Raw genomic sequence first — 17,784 nt, 5'->3', positions numbered from 1 at the left:
TTGGCCACAAACATCCTTGGGGGAAGGGGAACAGAACTTGTATAAATTTTGGCTCTGATCCCCCGGGGTTAGGAGGGGCGGGGCCCAATAGGGGAAATAGAGGTAAATCCTTTAAATCGCTACTTGTCGTAGAGTTCTGCATGGAATGTAACCAAATTTGGCCACAAACATCCTTGGGGGAAGGGGAACAGAACTTGTATAAATTTTGGCTCTGGTCCCCCGGGGGCAGGAGGGGCGGGGCCCAATAGGGGTAATAGAGGTAAATCCTTTAAATCGCTACAAGTCATAGAGTTCTGAATGGAATGTAACCAAATTTGGCCACAAACATCCTTTGGGGAAGGGGAACAGAACTTGTATAAATATTTTGGCTCTGGTCCCCCCGGGGCAGGAGGGGCGGGGCCCAATAGGGGAAATAGAGGTAAATCCTTTAAATCGCTACTTGTCATAGAGTTCTGAATGGAATGTAACCAAATTTGGCCACAAACATCCTTGGGGGAAGGGGAACAGAACTTGTATAAATTTTGGCTCTGGTCCCCCGGGGGCAGGAGGGGCGGGGCCCAATAGGGGAATAAAGGTAAATCCTTTAAATCGCTTCTCGTCATAGAGCTTCTGAATGGAATGTAACCAAATTTGGCCACAAACATACTTTGGGGAAGGGGAACAGAACTTGTTTAAATTTTGGCTCTGGTCCCCCGGGGCAGGATGGGCGGGGCCCAATAGGGGTAATAGAGGTAAATCCTTTATATCGCTACTTGTAATAGAGTTCTACATGAATTGTAACTCAAATTCGGCCACAAACATCCTTGGGGGAAGGGGAACAGAACTTGTATAAATTTTGACTCTGATCCCCCGGGGCAGGAGGGGCGGGCCCAATAGGGGAAATAGAGGTAAATCCTTTAAATCGCTACTAGTCATAGAGTTCTGAATGGAATGTAACCAAATTTGGCCACAAACATCCTTGGGGGAAGGGGAACAGAACTTGTATAAATTTTGGCTCTGACCCCCCGGGGCAGGAGGGGCGGGGCCCAATAGGGGAAATAGAGGTAAATCCTTTATATCGCTACTTGTAATAGAGTTCTACATGAATTGTAACCAAATTCGGCCACAAACATCCTTTGGGGAAGGGGAACAGAACTTGTATAAATTTTGACTCTGATCCCCCGGGGGCAGGAGGGGCGGGCCCAATAGGGGAAATAGAGGTAAATCCTTTAAATCGCTACTAGTCATAGAGTTCTGAATGGAATGTAACCAAATTTGGCCACAAACATCCTTGGGGGAAGGGGAACAGAACTTGTATAAATTTTGGCTCTGACCCCCCGGGGGCAGGAGGGGCGGGGCCCAATAGGGGAAATAGAGGTAAATCCTTTAAATCGCTACTAGTCATAGAGTTCTGAATGGAATGTAACCAAATTTGGCCACAAACATCCTTGGGGGAAGGGGAACAGAACTTGTATAAATTTTGGCTCTGACCCCCCGGGGGCAGGAGGGGCGGGGCCCAATAGGGGAAATAGAGGTATATCCTTTAAATCGCTACTAGTCATAGAGTTCTGCATGGATTGTAACCAAATTTGGCCACACACATCCTTGGGGGAAGGGGAACAGAACTTGAATAAATTTTGGCTCTGATCCCCCGGGGGGCAGGAGGGGCGGGGCCCAATAGGGGAAATATAGGTTAATCCTATAAATCACTTCTTGCCCTAGAGTTTTGCTTGGATTGTGACCAAATTTGGCCATAAACATCCTTGGGGGAAGGGGAACAGAAATTGTATAAATTTTGGCTCTGACCCCCTGGGGGCGGGAGGGGTGGGGCCCAATAGGGGATTTAGAGGTTAATATTAAAATTCCTTCAGAAAAGAAACAATGAACCTGTCTTCAGAACATTACTTGGCATTACAAACCAGGTGAGCGATACAGGCCCTCTGGGCCTCTTGTTTTAGTAATTATCGCACAATTATAAAAAAATAGCAAAATTGACTTTGATTTGTTTAATTTTGAATCCCAACCATATAATGATGCTATAGATACCATACGAATATGTTATTCAATACATACATGCAGTTTCAGAGATTAAGTAATTTATATGAAAATAGTAGCCTAATTGACTCTTTTGGCCCCGCGCCAAAGGTCCCGGGGGTCAGCTCCATCATTTGTACAATTTTGAATCCCCATTCTATAAGGATGCTACCATTGCATTATGGGTGCTATCTCATGCTTAGTTTCAGAGAAGAAGTCGTTTACAATGTATATGGAAATAGTAGCCTAATTGACTCTTTTGGCCCCGCGCCTAAGGCCCCCGGGGGTTAGCCCCATCATTTGTACAATTTTGAACTCCCACCCTATAATGACGCTACCATTGTATTATGGGTGCTATCCCATGCTTAGTTTCAGAGAAGAAGTCGTTTATATGCAAATTGTCCCCGCCCTCGGGCCCCTGGGGGGTCCGCTCCATCATTTGTACAATTTTCAGTCAGTAACCCATAAGGATGCTACCAGTCAAATTTTGTCGAATTCCGACCTGCGGTTATGGAGAAGAAGTCCATTGTTGACGGACGCCTGACGCCGGACGCCACGGTATCGCATAAGCTCACCTTGGTCCTTCGGAGCTAATAAAAGTGTTGAACATTTCCCAATATTGAAACAAACCGCATAATGATTTGATTTGATTTGATTGATTTAACATATTTTATTGCAAATATATACAAAAGGATTGGGTACAAGTTTTATGCAACTTATATTGCCACCCTTTCCAAAACACAGAACGAATACAAATAATTAATAAATAATAATTTGCGGCAACAGTTGGACTAATTATCTCGTTCTTTGCCTTCCCTCTGAAAGAATGTCCATCACACTCCTAAAATCTTTCTCCTAGCTGTTCAGGTCTTCCATCAAATCCATAAGCAATCGTCGCCTTAGTTCCAACTAGCCATAATATCTAAAATAACGCGATTTAAGTCGATTTCTAGATAACACAAAAATACACAAAAGAGATATCGAAAAGAACTGATAGGTGTATAACAATAAAGGTATTCGTCTAATATTAAAATCTTTTGCTAAATTTAATAAAGTTTTGAACATATAAAAATATTCCTGTGTTCGTTTCCAGAGACAGATCCTCATTTCCAAACAAGATTAAATTTAAATCAATAGGAACATTTAAATTCATATTATTTAGGCTTTCCAATAGCAAATTCCTTTCAACATTATAATTTTTACATTCGAAAAAAAAGTGATGTACACTCTCACAAATATGTCCACAGTTACAGCATGGAGTTTCCACAAGGTTTATCCTGAACAAATCGTAATTAAGGGAACTACATTGATGTCTAAGTTTTGTATGCAATATATTTAACTTCCGGTCACCAATGCCAAAGTAAGAAGGAGAAGATTCAAAAACCGGTTTTAGTGAATTTCTAAAAAGGCTCAATGATATTGCTGACTTAACAGAGTTTTCTAAGTTATTCCAAGAGCGAAGAGTAATGGGTAGAAAAGAAGTGTTTGTAGATGAAAGTCTGGAATACGGAATTCTATAGTCATCTCTATTTCTTAATGGATAGGCAGCTTGATCTTGAACGTAGAAGGAAGTAGAGAAGTAAGAAAATCAGGAGTTTGATTTGTGCGCATTTTGTAGAGAAGATGAAGTTTTTCTTTTCCTTCTAGAAGATAGAAATTCTAAACCAGTTTCAAAATATAGAGAATCGATACTTGCATAAGAGGGAAGACCGGTTATTATTCTAGCAGCTTCCTTTTGAACTTTTTCTAATTTTTCCGAGTCTGAGTTTGAAAAACCATCCCATAATTCACATGCGTATTCTAATACAGGTAAAATAAAAGCGCGATAAATTCTGAGCAAAGCGTCACGTTTTATTAAAAATTTCAATTTTCTCAGCACATTTAACTTTTTCATTACTGAAGAATATATTGCTTCCATGTGATCTCCCCATTTGGCACTAGAATTGAATACCACACCCAAATGCCTATGACGGTCGGTAAAGTCTAAAATATTACCATTAAATTCTAATTCTAATAATTCATTTATTTCATTACTGTTAGAAATAAAAAGAACATCGGTTTTATCTGGATTAAAAGACACTAGCCATGTTTTGCCCAGGTGTTTAATGATTCAAGGTCTTTGTTTGAAGTTGTTTGAATTTCGAGACAAGAAGAGGAAGAACATTGAAGATAGGTATCATCTGCTAAAAGACGCGACGCGGAGTCAAAAACACCTGCAATATCAAAAATAATAGAGGGCCTAGGATGGAACCTTGTGGAACCCCAGCATCAATATTTCCCAACCTTGAAAAGGTATCATTAACACATACCTTTTGCTTTCTTTGACTTAGGTAGTCCTTTAACCAAACTAGTAATTCGCCTCCAATTCCATAGGACTTTAACTTTACATATAACCCAGGATGCCACACCCTGTCAAAAGCCTTTGAAATGTCACAAAAAATAATACATGTATGTTTTCTTTCTTCGAGGGATAAACAAATGTTATGGTACATTTCAATTAATTGATAAACAGTGGGATGTCCTGGGAGGAAACCAGATTGGTATTTATAAAATATATGTTTAAAAATAACACGTTCAAAACTTTACCAACAGTGGACAAAAGAGATATTGGACGATGATTTGTTACGGAATGTCTATCACATTTTTCTAAATAAAGTTCCATTAGAGTTTAGTAAACGTTTGATTAACTTCCAATAAGCTTTTGGGTCAGAAGTAAAATATTTATCAATTATACCATGCACATTTTCATAAAAGTTTAAACGACAATACTTTTTCATATTGTTTACTTTGTTTCGTTGTCTTTTAAAATTGAGAATATCCTGAAAACGCTTAAGATTTTCTAGCTATTTTATGTAACCTGTCCCGGGTTCTTAGATTTGTTCTGAGCTCAGAAGTCATCCAGGGTTTATCGGACGGCCTAATTGTAACTTCTTTAGAGGGTATACACTCTTTAATGAAATTTAAAAATACATTAGTAAAAGTTTCACTCGCATTTTCTACAGACCCACTACCCAGCAAAGATTCACGCCAGTCGTATTGTGATTTAAGATTATTTAACTTGACATAATCGGCTCTTTTATAAAACCATTTTTTTTCTTTTATAAGCAGATTTAAAAGCGCATGGCAAAGTTACACTGACAATACAACCTTCATGATCGCTTATCGATCTATCAATATTTATTACAGAAGAATCAATACAAGATATAGACTGACTTAAAAGAATTGGATCAAGCAAACTTGATATAGTCTGACCTATCCGTGTAGGTTCATTGATTACATTTGTTAAACTGAAAGTACTCATAATATCCAAAAGAATATGGTTTGGTGCAACATTAAGCAAATCAACATTAACATCACCAGTAATAATAATGTTAGGTGAAATATCTAGAGCATTTTCTATAGAGGTTCATAAATTTCCCCAAAAAGCCGCAAATGAAAATTCAGATCTATAAATAGTACATAAAATAAATTTGGTATGTTGCAAGATAACTCGTATCCAAATAACTTCATCACCCGGGTGTTCAAGATGATCTAGACGGTCAACTTTCAATAGACTATTAACGTAAACAATAACTCCACCCCCGCCCTGTTTCTATCCAGTCTAAATGGTGCATGGAAACCCGATAAAAGAATATCATCGGTACAGACGTTTTCATCAAGATGGCTTTCAGTAAAGCACAAGATATCATATTCCCCAGCTACATCTTCAATATAATCTAATTTGTTTAGAATACTTTCGAATAACCGCATAACAGGTGTGCTGAACCTCCTAAAAGGTATATCAACAGCAAAGACACTCTAAAGGTATAAGGATCTGCTCTGGTGAGATTTCGGTCAATTTTCAACTTTAGTGAAAAAGATTTTGTGCTTTAAAAATTAAAATAACGGGTATCATTTAAATGTTTAAAGGGACAATTCATTCTAAGAGAACATTAAAATTTGTACATATATCGAAAAAAACCAAGTTCTAATGGAAATTAGATCAGTCGGTTTTACTGTGATATGCATGAAAAGCCCATAGTGGTGACATATGTGTGAAATGTTCAAACTCGCTCGCTGTCCGCCATTACACACTGTGGTCAAACTTCTTGTATGCCGAACCTTGTCCCTTGCTCGTAGAGTAATGCAACTTTTGTCTAAAACTGCTCAAATCGCTCTGACAATAGTGTGTTTACCTTATTAGGTGAATTATCTTGCCTAAAATCATTTTCAGTGGTTATGTAGTTCATTTGTTTAACGTGCGTTACTTTGGCTCGGGTATGGGTACAGCGTCCATATTGTACCTGGTTAATCGTATTGATCAACGATTTGAAATTTCAACGATATTAATTAAAATACTTAACAATGTCGAGGAATTTGTCAATGTTTTACGTTTTATGTTTTTATAAGAAATGTAGAACAATACATTTATGCTATATTTGGCTTCTTGGTTATGTAAAAGAATTAGCCTGCTTTAATGCTTTAATGTATAGAATTATCTGAGAGATAAGTCACCTGACGATGTTGGTCAAGCGTTATCTGGCGCGCCACGTGCAGACTCTCCATTTGCGCCCTGTTGGGAAACGACATAATATGCCAAACACTTTCTTTCGTATTGATATATTTGGTTCCTTATATAAATGGAAAGTTAGGTAGAGATAGAAGATAGATAGTGCGATCAAATATCCAACGATGGTCTTTATAAGGCTTACTTACGCATCAATGATGATTTATTGTGATTATAAAGATGCTTTGCAGACAGTAGTAAAATGTGTTTAGGTTAAATACGTTTTCTCCGAATCTTTCGGTAATCAAATTAGTTTTGGCTGGTTGTGAACAGGATTTCGATGTACATATGTATAAATATAAGCTAGTACTAGTTGCATTTAGAGACAAAATTCTGCATCGACCGTAACACTGCCACGATTTCTTGTGCATGCTGTCAATATTGACGCCAGCAGTGCCAGTAACTGTACAGGAGAAAGTGATTTAAATTTAACATTTGCCGACGGAACAACAACATGTGATATAATATGGAAAAGTTTAATTTAAATATATTATTTGTAAACTGTACATGTCTTTAACCCATGTCTGTATATGTAGCCTTGGGGACCTGTCGTCGTGTCACGTAACATTTTGTCCAGACATCAATGGAAGCTATTTAACCCAACAGTTACACATGACTGTGATTTATCATGTCTGCTAATGGTCAGCATTTTGATGTAACTTAGAATTTCTCTATGAATAACATTGATTTATAGATATTACTCAACACAAACATGTAGGGCTATTTAAAGGCCATCAAACCATGCATAGGGTGTCACTTCCCCCAGTATTCGGCTATGAGTACTGGGTCATACTTTGTCATGCGGAATAAAGTACTGAAACCACAACTCCGTGTTTGACTCTACATCAACCCAACTTACTCAATAGTACACGACACCAACTTTAAAGAACACACAGACTTAGAATTACTTCATTGGTGCCGTGACCAGGATCTTGAATCCCAAGTGGCACCGTACTCCCGAGGGAGCGGTGCAGACCTGAGACTCTCTAAGACTCTCTAAGACTCTTTCTGCCTATCTCTGTCAGGCCTTTTTATACCCTATATGAATATGTGCCTATGTGTAAATGTTTGTCAGAATAGATACGACACGGAGCATACTTGTCAATACAACATATTAAGGTTATAACATATTACATGTATATGTCACAACTGACCAGACACGAACATGTAATCGGACATGTAAAACTGACAAATCTGTCATGTTACGGCCTGGGGAAATATACACGACGTATCATATATATTTCTGAAATATGTGCCTGAAGAATATTCACACTGGTCAATCATATTATTAAGTTATATATATAGCTTACTTCAACTTAAATCTTTAGATTAAATTTCCATATCAAGGTATCGTTATACTACAAACATCGCAGAAAGGCATAACTTCACTACCATGAGTAACGTTATTGGGATGCTCTATATTTTCTCCTTTGGTTAGATGTGGCCTGCAACAGGTATAACCTATCCAACCTGCTGTCATAAAGACATACATTCATCATCTATCTAACGCATGTCTGTCATTTAGACATACATTCATCATCTATCTAACGCTTGTCTGTCATTTAGACATACATTCATCATCTATCTAACGCTTGTCTGTCATACAGACATACATTCATCATCTATCTAACGCTTGTCTGTCATATAGACATACATTCATCATCTATCTAACGCTTGTCTGTCATTTAGACATACATTCATCATCTATCTAACGCTTGTCTGTCATTTAGACATACATTCATCATCTATCTAACGCTTGTCTGTCATTTAGACATACATTCATCATCTATCTAACGCTTGTCTGTCATTTAGACATACATTCATCATCTATCTAACGCTTGTCTGTCATTTAGACATACATTCATCATCTATCTAACGCTTGTCTGTCATATACGCATACATTCATCATCTATCAAACTCTAGTCAGTCATTTAGACATACATCCATCATCTACCTAACGCTAGTCTGTTTCACTTTGTCGATGTGTTTTAAAATAGAACTGTATGGTATCGTGAATATGTATGAAGTCCTCAGAATTATGCTATACTCGTTCGATCATTCAGGCCTCCCCCCCCCCCCCCCCCACAAACTGATTTTGAATCTCACTAAAAATGTAATTTTTGTTGTGGTAAGTCCCGTCTTCTTCATTTTGGTCACAATGTCAGTCCAAGTTGACGGTTGTTGAAACTAATGGATGTGACTTACCTTCACTGTGGACACCATTGGCCAGGTCAGACAAGTCCTTCCTTATAACCACTACACCATCCTCACGTACAAATGTTTTGTCACATTGGTCCTTACCCAGATTGCCGTTTAAGGTTTTTTCATTTTCTGTTGTCTTATCCGTAATTTTCTACAACACAAATAATACTGCCAGTTGCTTTTCAAAAACGAGATTGTAGAACTGAAAATAGTTTGTATATTGAACGACATGTATATTAGGAAATTCTAAATTAATAATAAAATTCAATTTACCACTGATAAAGGTTGCACGCGGGCATTTTTCATCCATGGTGGCATTATTTTTTTCTTTGGCCTGCCTACTCCACGCTTTGGCTTCTCAGGCCTTTTCTTTGGCTGACCAGTAGACTGTTGTTCATTAGGCTGCGGGCAATTTGACAGCTGACCAGTAGACTGTTGTTTATTAGGCTGCGGACAATTGGACAGCTGACCAGTAGACTGGTGTTTATTAGGCTGCGGACAATTGGACAGCTGACCAGTAGACTGGTGTTTATTAGGCTGCGGACAATTGGACAGCTGACCAGTAGACTGTTGTTTATTAGGCTGCGGACAATTGGACAGCTGACCAGTAAATTGTTGTTTATTAGGCTGTTGAATAGGCTGTCGTTCATTAGGCTGTGGACAATTGAGCTGCTGACCAATAGGCTTCTGACCAATAGACTGTTGAGCTACATGTATAAACTGTCGACCTATAGACTGCTGATCATTTGGCTGTTGACCATTAGGCTGTTGACCAATACACTGTCGACCATTAGTCTGCTGATCTGTGGACTGCTGACCGATAGACTGCTGATCATATGGATGTTGACCTAATGGCTGCTGATGTTGACCACCAATAGCCCGTTCCGTCATCTTTACTCCAAATGCTGAAATGGTTAAAATATAACATGAATGTTTAGCTTTTAAAAAATGAGACGCAGTGGCTCTCACCAGCTAGATAATTTTGTAATGTGATTATTGTTCAAAACGTAATAAGCTTACCGTTAATTCTACACTTATCGTCATTTTCTGAACAATATATAAACAAATTAAAATAAATGCTAATTCAAATAACGCGGGTCATCTTTTTTCCAGGTGTCGGTCAAAACGCCGCGCAGTAAAACTGTAAATTGAATCTTCATTGTAAAGATGAGTCAACAGAAACATATTGACAATGCCATCATTTATATGATAAATAATATAATATATACTTTCGTTTTTTGATTGATTTAATGTTTTCAAAAATAATATCTCCTTGTGATAGTATGCTCCCCTGTAGGTATATCTGGGATTACGTGTGACGAGTCCGTGTATTTAGGATGCCTGATTACATCGTGTAATGTCTCCTTGTGATAGTATGCTCCCCTGTAGGTAAATGTGGGATTACGTGTGACGAGTCCTTGTATTTAGGATGCCTGATTACATCGTGTAATGTCTCCTTGTGATAGTATGCTCCCCTGTAGGTAAATCTGGGATTACGTGTGACGAGTCCGTGTATTTAGGATGCCTGATTACATCGTGTTATGTCTCCTTGTGATAGTATGCTCCCCTGTAGGTAAATGTGGGATTACGTGTGATGACGAGTCCGTGTATTAGGATGCCTGATTACATCGTGTTATGTCTCCTTGTGATAGTATGCTCCCCTGTAGGTAAATGTGGGATTACGTGTTGACGAGTCCGTGTATTTAGGATGTCCTGATTACATCGTGTTCGATGTCTCATCGTGTTGTTCCTTGTGATAGTATGCTCCCCTGTAGGTAAATGTGGGATTACGTGTGACGAGTCCGTGTATTTAGGATGCCTGATTACATCGTGTAATGTCTCCTTGTGATAGTATGCTCCCCTGTAGGTAAATGTGGGATTACGTGTGACGAGTCCGTGTATTTAGGATGTCTGATTACATCGTGAATGTCTCCTTGTGATAGTATGCTCCCCTGTAGGTAAATGTGGGATTACGTGTGACGAGTCCGGATTTAGGATGCCTGATTACATCGGTAATGTCTCCTTGTGATAGTATGCTCCCCTGTAGGTAAATGTGGGATTACGTGTGACGAGTCCGTGTATTTAGGATGCCTGATTACATCGGGTTATGTCTCCTTGTGATAGTATGCTCCCCTGTAGGTAAATGTGGGATTACGTGTGACGAGTCCGTGTATTTAGGATGCCTGATTACACCGTGTAATGTCTCCTTGTGATAGTATGCTCCCCTGTAGGTAAATGTGGGATTGCGTGTGACGAGTCCGTGTATTTAGGATGCCTGGTTACATCGTGTAATGTCTCCTTGTGATAGTATGCTCCCCTGTAGGTAAATGTGGGATTACGTGTGACGAGTCCGTGTATTTAGGATGCCTGGTTACATCGTGTAATGTCTCCTTGTGATAGTATGCTCCCCTGTAGGTAAATGTGGAATTACGTGTGACGAGTCCGTGTATTTAGGATGTCTGTTTACATCGGGTTAAGTCTCCTTGTGATAGTATGCTCCCCTGTAGGTAAATGTGGGATTACGTGTGACGAGTCCGTGTATTTAGGATGCCTGGTTACATCGGGGTATGTCTCCTTGTGATAGTATGCTCCCCTGTAGGTAAATGTGGGATTACGTTTGACGAGTCCGTGTATTTAGGATGCCTGATTACATCGGGTTATGTCTCCTTGTGATAGTATGCTCCCCTGTAGGTAAATGTGGGATTACGTGTGACGAGTCCGTGTATTTAGGATGCCTGATTACATCGTGTTATGTCTCCTTGTGATAGTATGCTCCCCTGTAGGTAAATGTGGGATTACGTGTGACGAGTCCGTGTATTTAGGATGCCTGATTACATCGTGTTATGTCTCCTTGTGATAGTATGCTCCCCTGTAGGTAAATGTGGGATTACGTGTGACGAGTCCGTGTATTTAGGATGCCTGGTTACATCGGGTAATGTCTCCTTGTGATAGTATGCTCCCCTGTAGGTAAATGTGGGATTACGTGTGACGAGTCCGTGTATTTAGGATGCCTGATTACATCGTGTTATGTCTCCTTGTGATAGTATGCTCCCCTGTAGGTAAATGTGGGATTACGTGTGACGAGTCCGTGTATTTAGGATGCCTGATTACATCGGGTTATGTCTCCTTGTGATAGTATGCTCCCCTGTAAGGTAAATGTGGGATTACGTGTGACGAGTCCGTGTATTTAGGATGCCTGATTACATCGTATTATGTCTCCTTGTGATAGTATGCTCCCCTGTAGGTAAATGTGGGATTACGTGTGACGAGTCCGTGTATTTAGGATGCCTGATTACATCGTGTTATGTCTCCTTGTGATAGTATGCTCCCCTGTAGGTAAATGTGGGATTACGTGTGACGAGTCCGTGTATTTAGGATGCCTGATTACATCGTGTTATGTCTCCTTGTGATAGTATGCTCCCCTGTAGGTAAATGTGGGATTACGTGTGACGAGTCCGTGTATTTAGGAGAGACAATTGGTCGGTTGGTCAAATTCCTATTAACTAAGGAAGGCGTTCGTGTATGCGATGTGTTGCGTGTGTGAAGTGCGTGCTTCAGAAAACTTAAATGATACATTGCGTCTCTTTGTAATATTGCCCTTTTGATAGTGCTATCTCACTTAGGCATGCCGCTAGAGACACAGTCTGACAATGGGGAAACCAGTCGTCCCATTCCATTTACACTGAGCGCTGTAGCGAAAAGGATCACTTTTAAGAATTCATGTATATAGCTTATCTCAGCCAGGGACAGAACCCGGAGACTTTCTCATAGGGGCCAGGACTCAACTCTTGGCCAAAAGTGAGGCGCTGTCTATGAAGACGTTAGGAAGTAAGGAAAAGATAAGATTACAAATTTAGTCACCTTTAACGATATCGCGTAATGGAGGTAGCATCCCCTAAATTGTCTCGATTTTTTGTGGGTTTTTTTTCATATGAACTTTGACCTCTTTTAATATATTCATTAATATCCAAAATACACGGCGGCACTACGGCGGCACAGAGGAGACATGAACAAAAATATATTAATGTAGGACTAAAAATATTTATTTTATGTAGTTTGATAATTTTTTTTCCTTTACTTGCTCACGTAAAACGTTTACTTGCTCGCGTAAAATTTATAACGTGAGCACGTAAGTTTTAAGTGCTCGCGTAAAATTTATAACGTGAGCACGTAAGTTTTAAGTGAGCACGTGATAAGTTTTAAGTTAGCATGCAACAGTTTTAAGATTTTTCACCCTTTATACATACAAAGAGTATTTCTAGTCTTACATAAAAAAAAATCACCCTACATAAAACTATTAAAACAATAGGTCCATGGGCCTTAATGGTCACCTGAGTTCAGATATAAAATTAAACAAAGACATATAAACACTATATATATACTGGCTCTTGACGTCGATCAGTGATTTTACTTTGAATTTTTAAAGTATGAAGAGTACATGTATTTGCTTCCATCAAACCTGTAAACTCAGATTTTTTTGAAATTTTAGTCATTTTGACCCTGTTTGGTCCCGCCCCTCTGGTCCCCCGTGGCGGTCAGCGAGGACTGATGTGGATGTTAAATTGCTATATCTCAGGCTAATAACTCTAATCAAGTTTAACTCATTTCTTATGAAATTGAGCAAATAATGTTCATAAATGCGTTTTTCCTATATAAACTAAAGAAAGCTTAACCCCCTCCCCAGGAGGTACGCGAGACTCTAGGGTTATATTATTCACAATCTTATAAAACAACTTAGACTTTTCTATCTATAAAAGTATTTGATCCTACCATTTCCAGAATTTCAGAAGATTTTTGAAGTTTAAGCCTATTTGACCCCTTTTGACCCCACCTCTACGGCTCTGGGGGTCAGTCACGGAAAATTTATTAAGAGGATTAAATGGCCATCTCATACTGATAATTCAGACATTTGACTAATTTCCTATTACAAATGACCAATTAAGGCTCAAAAATATGTTTTCCTATAAAAATTATAGTAAACTTAACCCCCTCCCCAGTCCCCAGGGGGAAACACGACACCGCAGGATCATATAATTCACAATTTTTGTAAAGGACCTTAACACCTTTCTATCTATGAAGAGTATTTGATTCTTCAACATCTGTGAGTAGAGAAGAAGATTTTTGAAATTTTAGTCAATTTTATCCCTTTTGGCCCCTCCCACAGCTCCCTGGGGGGTGGGGACCATATAACTCACAATTTTGATTGGCCTTATGCCTCAGAAGCTTTGCGCAAAATTTCATTGAAATTGTTTCAGCAGTTTGGGAGAAGAAGTCGAAAATGTAAATTGTTTATCGTCTCACGACGGACGGACGATGGACAACGGGCGAGGACGGACAAAAGGCGATTAGAATAGGTCACCATGAGACTTCGTCTCAGGTGCCCTAAAAATCTTTTCTTTCACAAATCGTTTTACGTTTAAAGTTTTACGTGAGCTCGTGATAAGTTTTACATGAATACGTAAACGCTTTACGTGAGCTCGTCTTAAGTTTTACATGAATACGAAAACGTTTTATGTGAGCTCGTGATAAGTTTTACATATATGAACTCGTGATAAGTTTTACGTGAGCACGTGTTAAGTTTTACGTGAGCTCGTGATACGTTTTACATGAACTCGTTATAAGTTATAAGTTTTTCGTGAACTCTCGTTTTACGTGAGCTCGAGATAACTTTTACATGAATACGAAAACGTTTTATGTGAGCTCGTGATAAGTTTTACATGAACTCGTGATAAGTTTTACGTGAGCACGTGTTAAGTTTTACGTGAGCTCGTGATACGTTTTACATGAACTCGTTATAAGTTATAGGCCTAAGTTTTACGTGAACTCTCGTTTTACGTGAGCTCGAGATAAGTTTTACATGAATACGTAAACGTTTTACGTGAGCTCGTGGTAAGTTTTACATGAGCACGTAATACGTGTCACGTGGGCACGTGATAAGTTTTGTGAGCACGAAATAAGTTTTACGTGAGCACGTAAAAGAAATAATATCACATTACGTAAAATAAATTATTTATCCTACATTGAAAATACTTTTTCCATGTCGCACCTCTGTGTCGCCGTAATAATATAATCAAATACTTTCAGTTTTATAAACATGATGCCATGGTACAATGTACCTAGGCAACATATCGAGTAACGATTTGTTCCAAACACAATTTTGCAAGATTTTATGTAGTGACTAAAATCTATTGTTTGCATCCTAAATAAATCATCTTATATATTTCCCGTGCTATATTTATCAAAATAATCGATCTCAATATTGTAGACATGAAATTTTATGGCACCATTTTACTTTAGAAGGCAAATAAGGAAATGGCGACGTCATCTAATCACGGTGGGGAATCACGTGGTCTGTAGTTGGTGTGTTACACGAATCAAAATGGCGGCCGCCAGCAGTTTTGGCAGTAAATGAGGTAATTCACTGAAAATACTCTTTGTATCGGCATTTCATAGTGACGAGCATATGCCATACAAAATTCTAGACAAACCGATACCTTACTTGTGTTGCAACGCTCTTTACTTTTCTGTAACATTCGGATCAAAGTTTTGAATCGGAGAGAAAAAATTGTACTCGCATCCAAAACAATTGCGTTCTCACGCATTTTGTTTTCATTTCTTTCCTCGGCAACCATTTTTATAGACTATGGTGTGTCTAGGCCAGAGGACAGAACCTAGACCCTAAGTAACATGTCAGGGGCGAGATTCTGATCCTGCTTAGCGGTTCGCCCGTTGTCCGGGTCTTCGGCAGCATTCTACACAAGAACACAAACATACCGCAGTCTCCCAAAACACGCGCGCACCACACACATCACATACACGAGAGGCCGTCATTTCATGACCCTGATCACTATCCTATAGGACCCTATAATTAAACAAACAATTCCCACAACTGAAATATATTAATACATGTAGCTTACTGTACCGGTATGTTATCGTGTGTGTTGAAAATCCGAAGGATTACGATGTTGAATCGACCGTTTAAAAACACTGGACCGATTATCATAAAAGTCCGGTTCAACATATATTGAATCGGCCTTACTGCAGTAGTTCTAGGCCAATATGAAAACATCGGATCGAATAGGCCTATCATAGGCTTTTTAGAAGGCCGGTTCAACCACAGGGCCATGTATGTATTTCTGGCTATTTTTTCATATGGAGACTATACATGGCCCTGTGGTTCAACATCAGAAACCTTCGAATTAGTCGACTTTAACATCTTCACATCAGAGCAAAACAAATATTTCTGATGACGTTTCGTTCATGAATTTGATAATGATCATTCAAACATCATGAAACATCAAGGTGATTATTGTTATCGATGCTACAAACAAACCTACATAACAGCCCATAGCTCAGCAGCAGCCGTTAAAGAACTCGTTGATGAAGATCAACTTCTCGTCAAAGTTATCACGGCGCTTGGGAAATCGTAAAGACAAGAATATACCAAAACTGACATGAACGAAATGCAGGAACTTTGGCTGAAATTTGCATCAAAAGGAAGCCTGTATTGGCTTCTATAGATGTCTCTTGATTGTCATGGCTCGTTTTAGATGCGGTTGTCCCTTAGTGGATAACTTCTCAAATACTTCTTCCGGTGTAACGTATATACATTAGATTACACAATATCGAAAGTTCTTCTCTTTAAAGGCCCACTACCTTTCCGGAGCAAAATTTAAAGATTTCTTAAAAGCATTAATAACAAAAGAAAATATATATCGATGGCTTAAGATGAGGTTACAACACCAAACATATGCAAGATTTCCTGTCTAATGTACGATAACAGTGGAGATTCATTTCGCTGTTTTGCTGTCTGGCGCAGTGATAGTCAACTACCGCGCGGCATTTAGGACGACGGCGGGAAACATAAAACGACCCGCGTTATGAAAATTAACATTTTATTTATTCTAATTAAACAGTTCTGAAGGTGATGATAAGTATGCTAGTAAACGTATAGTTAATAACTTCTGCGACTCTACAAAATTATTGATCTCGTTTTACATTCCTATTTTAAAAATTAAAAGCCGTTTCGGAAAGGTAGTGCCCCTTTAAAAAAAAAACCCAAAAACAACAAAAACCAGGATAAAATATATAGACACAATGCCTCACTTATAGTTAAAATATATTGATACTTACTTATAGAAACACTTGCTCGAACCAGTCCTTCCATAATATTAAATAACTATTTATTGGCCTCGTTTCTAGTTGAAAAGTTACACATCTAAACTGGTCCGTTTTCGTTTATTCGGAACAACCGGTTCGACCATTGGTTAAAGTCATTATTTCAAGTATAAATCCGGACGGATCTGCAGTTTTTGATACAGGCTTGTGAGGGCTTTGTCAAGGCTCGTCTGAAAACAATATAAAATCACCAGGTTCGTATTTAATTAATAAACGAACAACTAGGTCAACCAGTCAAACCGTATAATCGAAAACGGCCCTGATCAAGCAGAGAAGGGTATGAAATTTGCCGGACCCTTTTTCTAATCGCCTTTTGTCCGTCGTCGTGCGTCGTGCGTCCTACGCGTCCGTCGTCCGTCGCATGTCCGTAAACAATTTACATTTTCGACTTCCTCTCAAAAACCGCTGAAGCAAATTCAATGAAATTTTGCACAAATCTTCTAAAGCATAAGGCCAATCAAAATTGTGAATGATATGGTCCCCAACCCCCTGGGGGCTGTTGGAGGGGCCAAAAGGGGTAAAATTGTCTTTAATTTCAAAAATCTTCTTCTCCACTCACAGATGTGATCGAATCAAATACTCTTTATAGATATGTAGGTTTTATGTCTGAAAAAGTAATAATGGAAAGAGGAATCTTACAGGGTGGTTCTTTATCTGCAAAAATGTACCTCGTTATCATCAATGACTTGCTTAATGAAGTAGAATTCAGCGGGAAAGGTTCGGTAATTAATTCATCGCGGGTAAATATACCAACCCGAGCCGACGACATATGTGTTATTAGCAATGATGTAGCTAACCTTCAATACTTACTTTCTATCTGTGAGAACTACAGTAGAAAATGGAGG

At 38.9% G+C, this 17,784-nt stretch overlaps 1 protein-coding gene across 2 annotated transcripts in view; it reads right to left on the bottom strand.

The window, feature by feature from the left end:
- Window positions 1–16,141, bottom strand: part of LOC138322711 (activating transcription factor 7-interacting protein 1-like) — a 48,627-nt gene extending 32,486 nt beyond the window's left edge. Inside the window, exons 1-3 of one of the 2 annotated variants that reach the window (XM_069266760.1) lie at window positions 16,099–16,141; window positions 9,035–9,666; window positions 8,765–8,912 (exon numbers count right to left, since the gene is read on the bottom strand). In XM_069266760.1, coding sequence (XP_069122861.1) covers window positions 8,765–8,912; window positions 9,035–9,652 — 766 coding nt within the window. In that variant the 5' untranslated portion in view covers window positions 9,653–9,666; window positions 16,099–16,141. Of the gene's footprint in view, window positions 1–8,764; window positions 8,913–9,034; window positions 9,667–16,094 lie in introns of both variants that reach the window. The other variant, XM_069266759.1, reaches the window with a different exon arrangement.
- Window positions 16,142–17,784: the final 1,643 nt, after the last annotated feature.

The sequence above is a fragment of the Argopecten irradians genome, chromosome 5 (genome assembly GCF_041381155.1).
Source record: "Argopecten irradians isolate NY chromosome 5, Ai_NY, whole genome shotgun sequence".
Lineage (NCBI taxonomy): Eukaryota > Metazoa > Mollusca > Bivalvia > Pectinida > Pectinidae > Argopecten > Argopecten irradians.
Note: the sequence above shows the minus strand (reverse complement) of the source record. Positions and strands in the feature narration are given on the sequence as shown.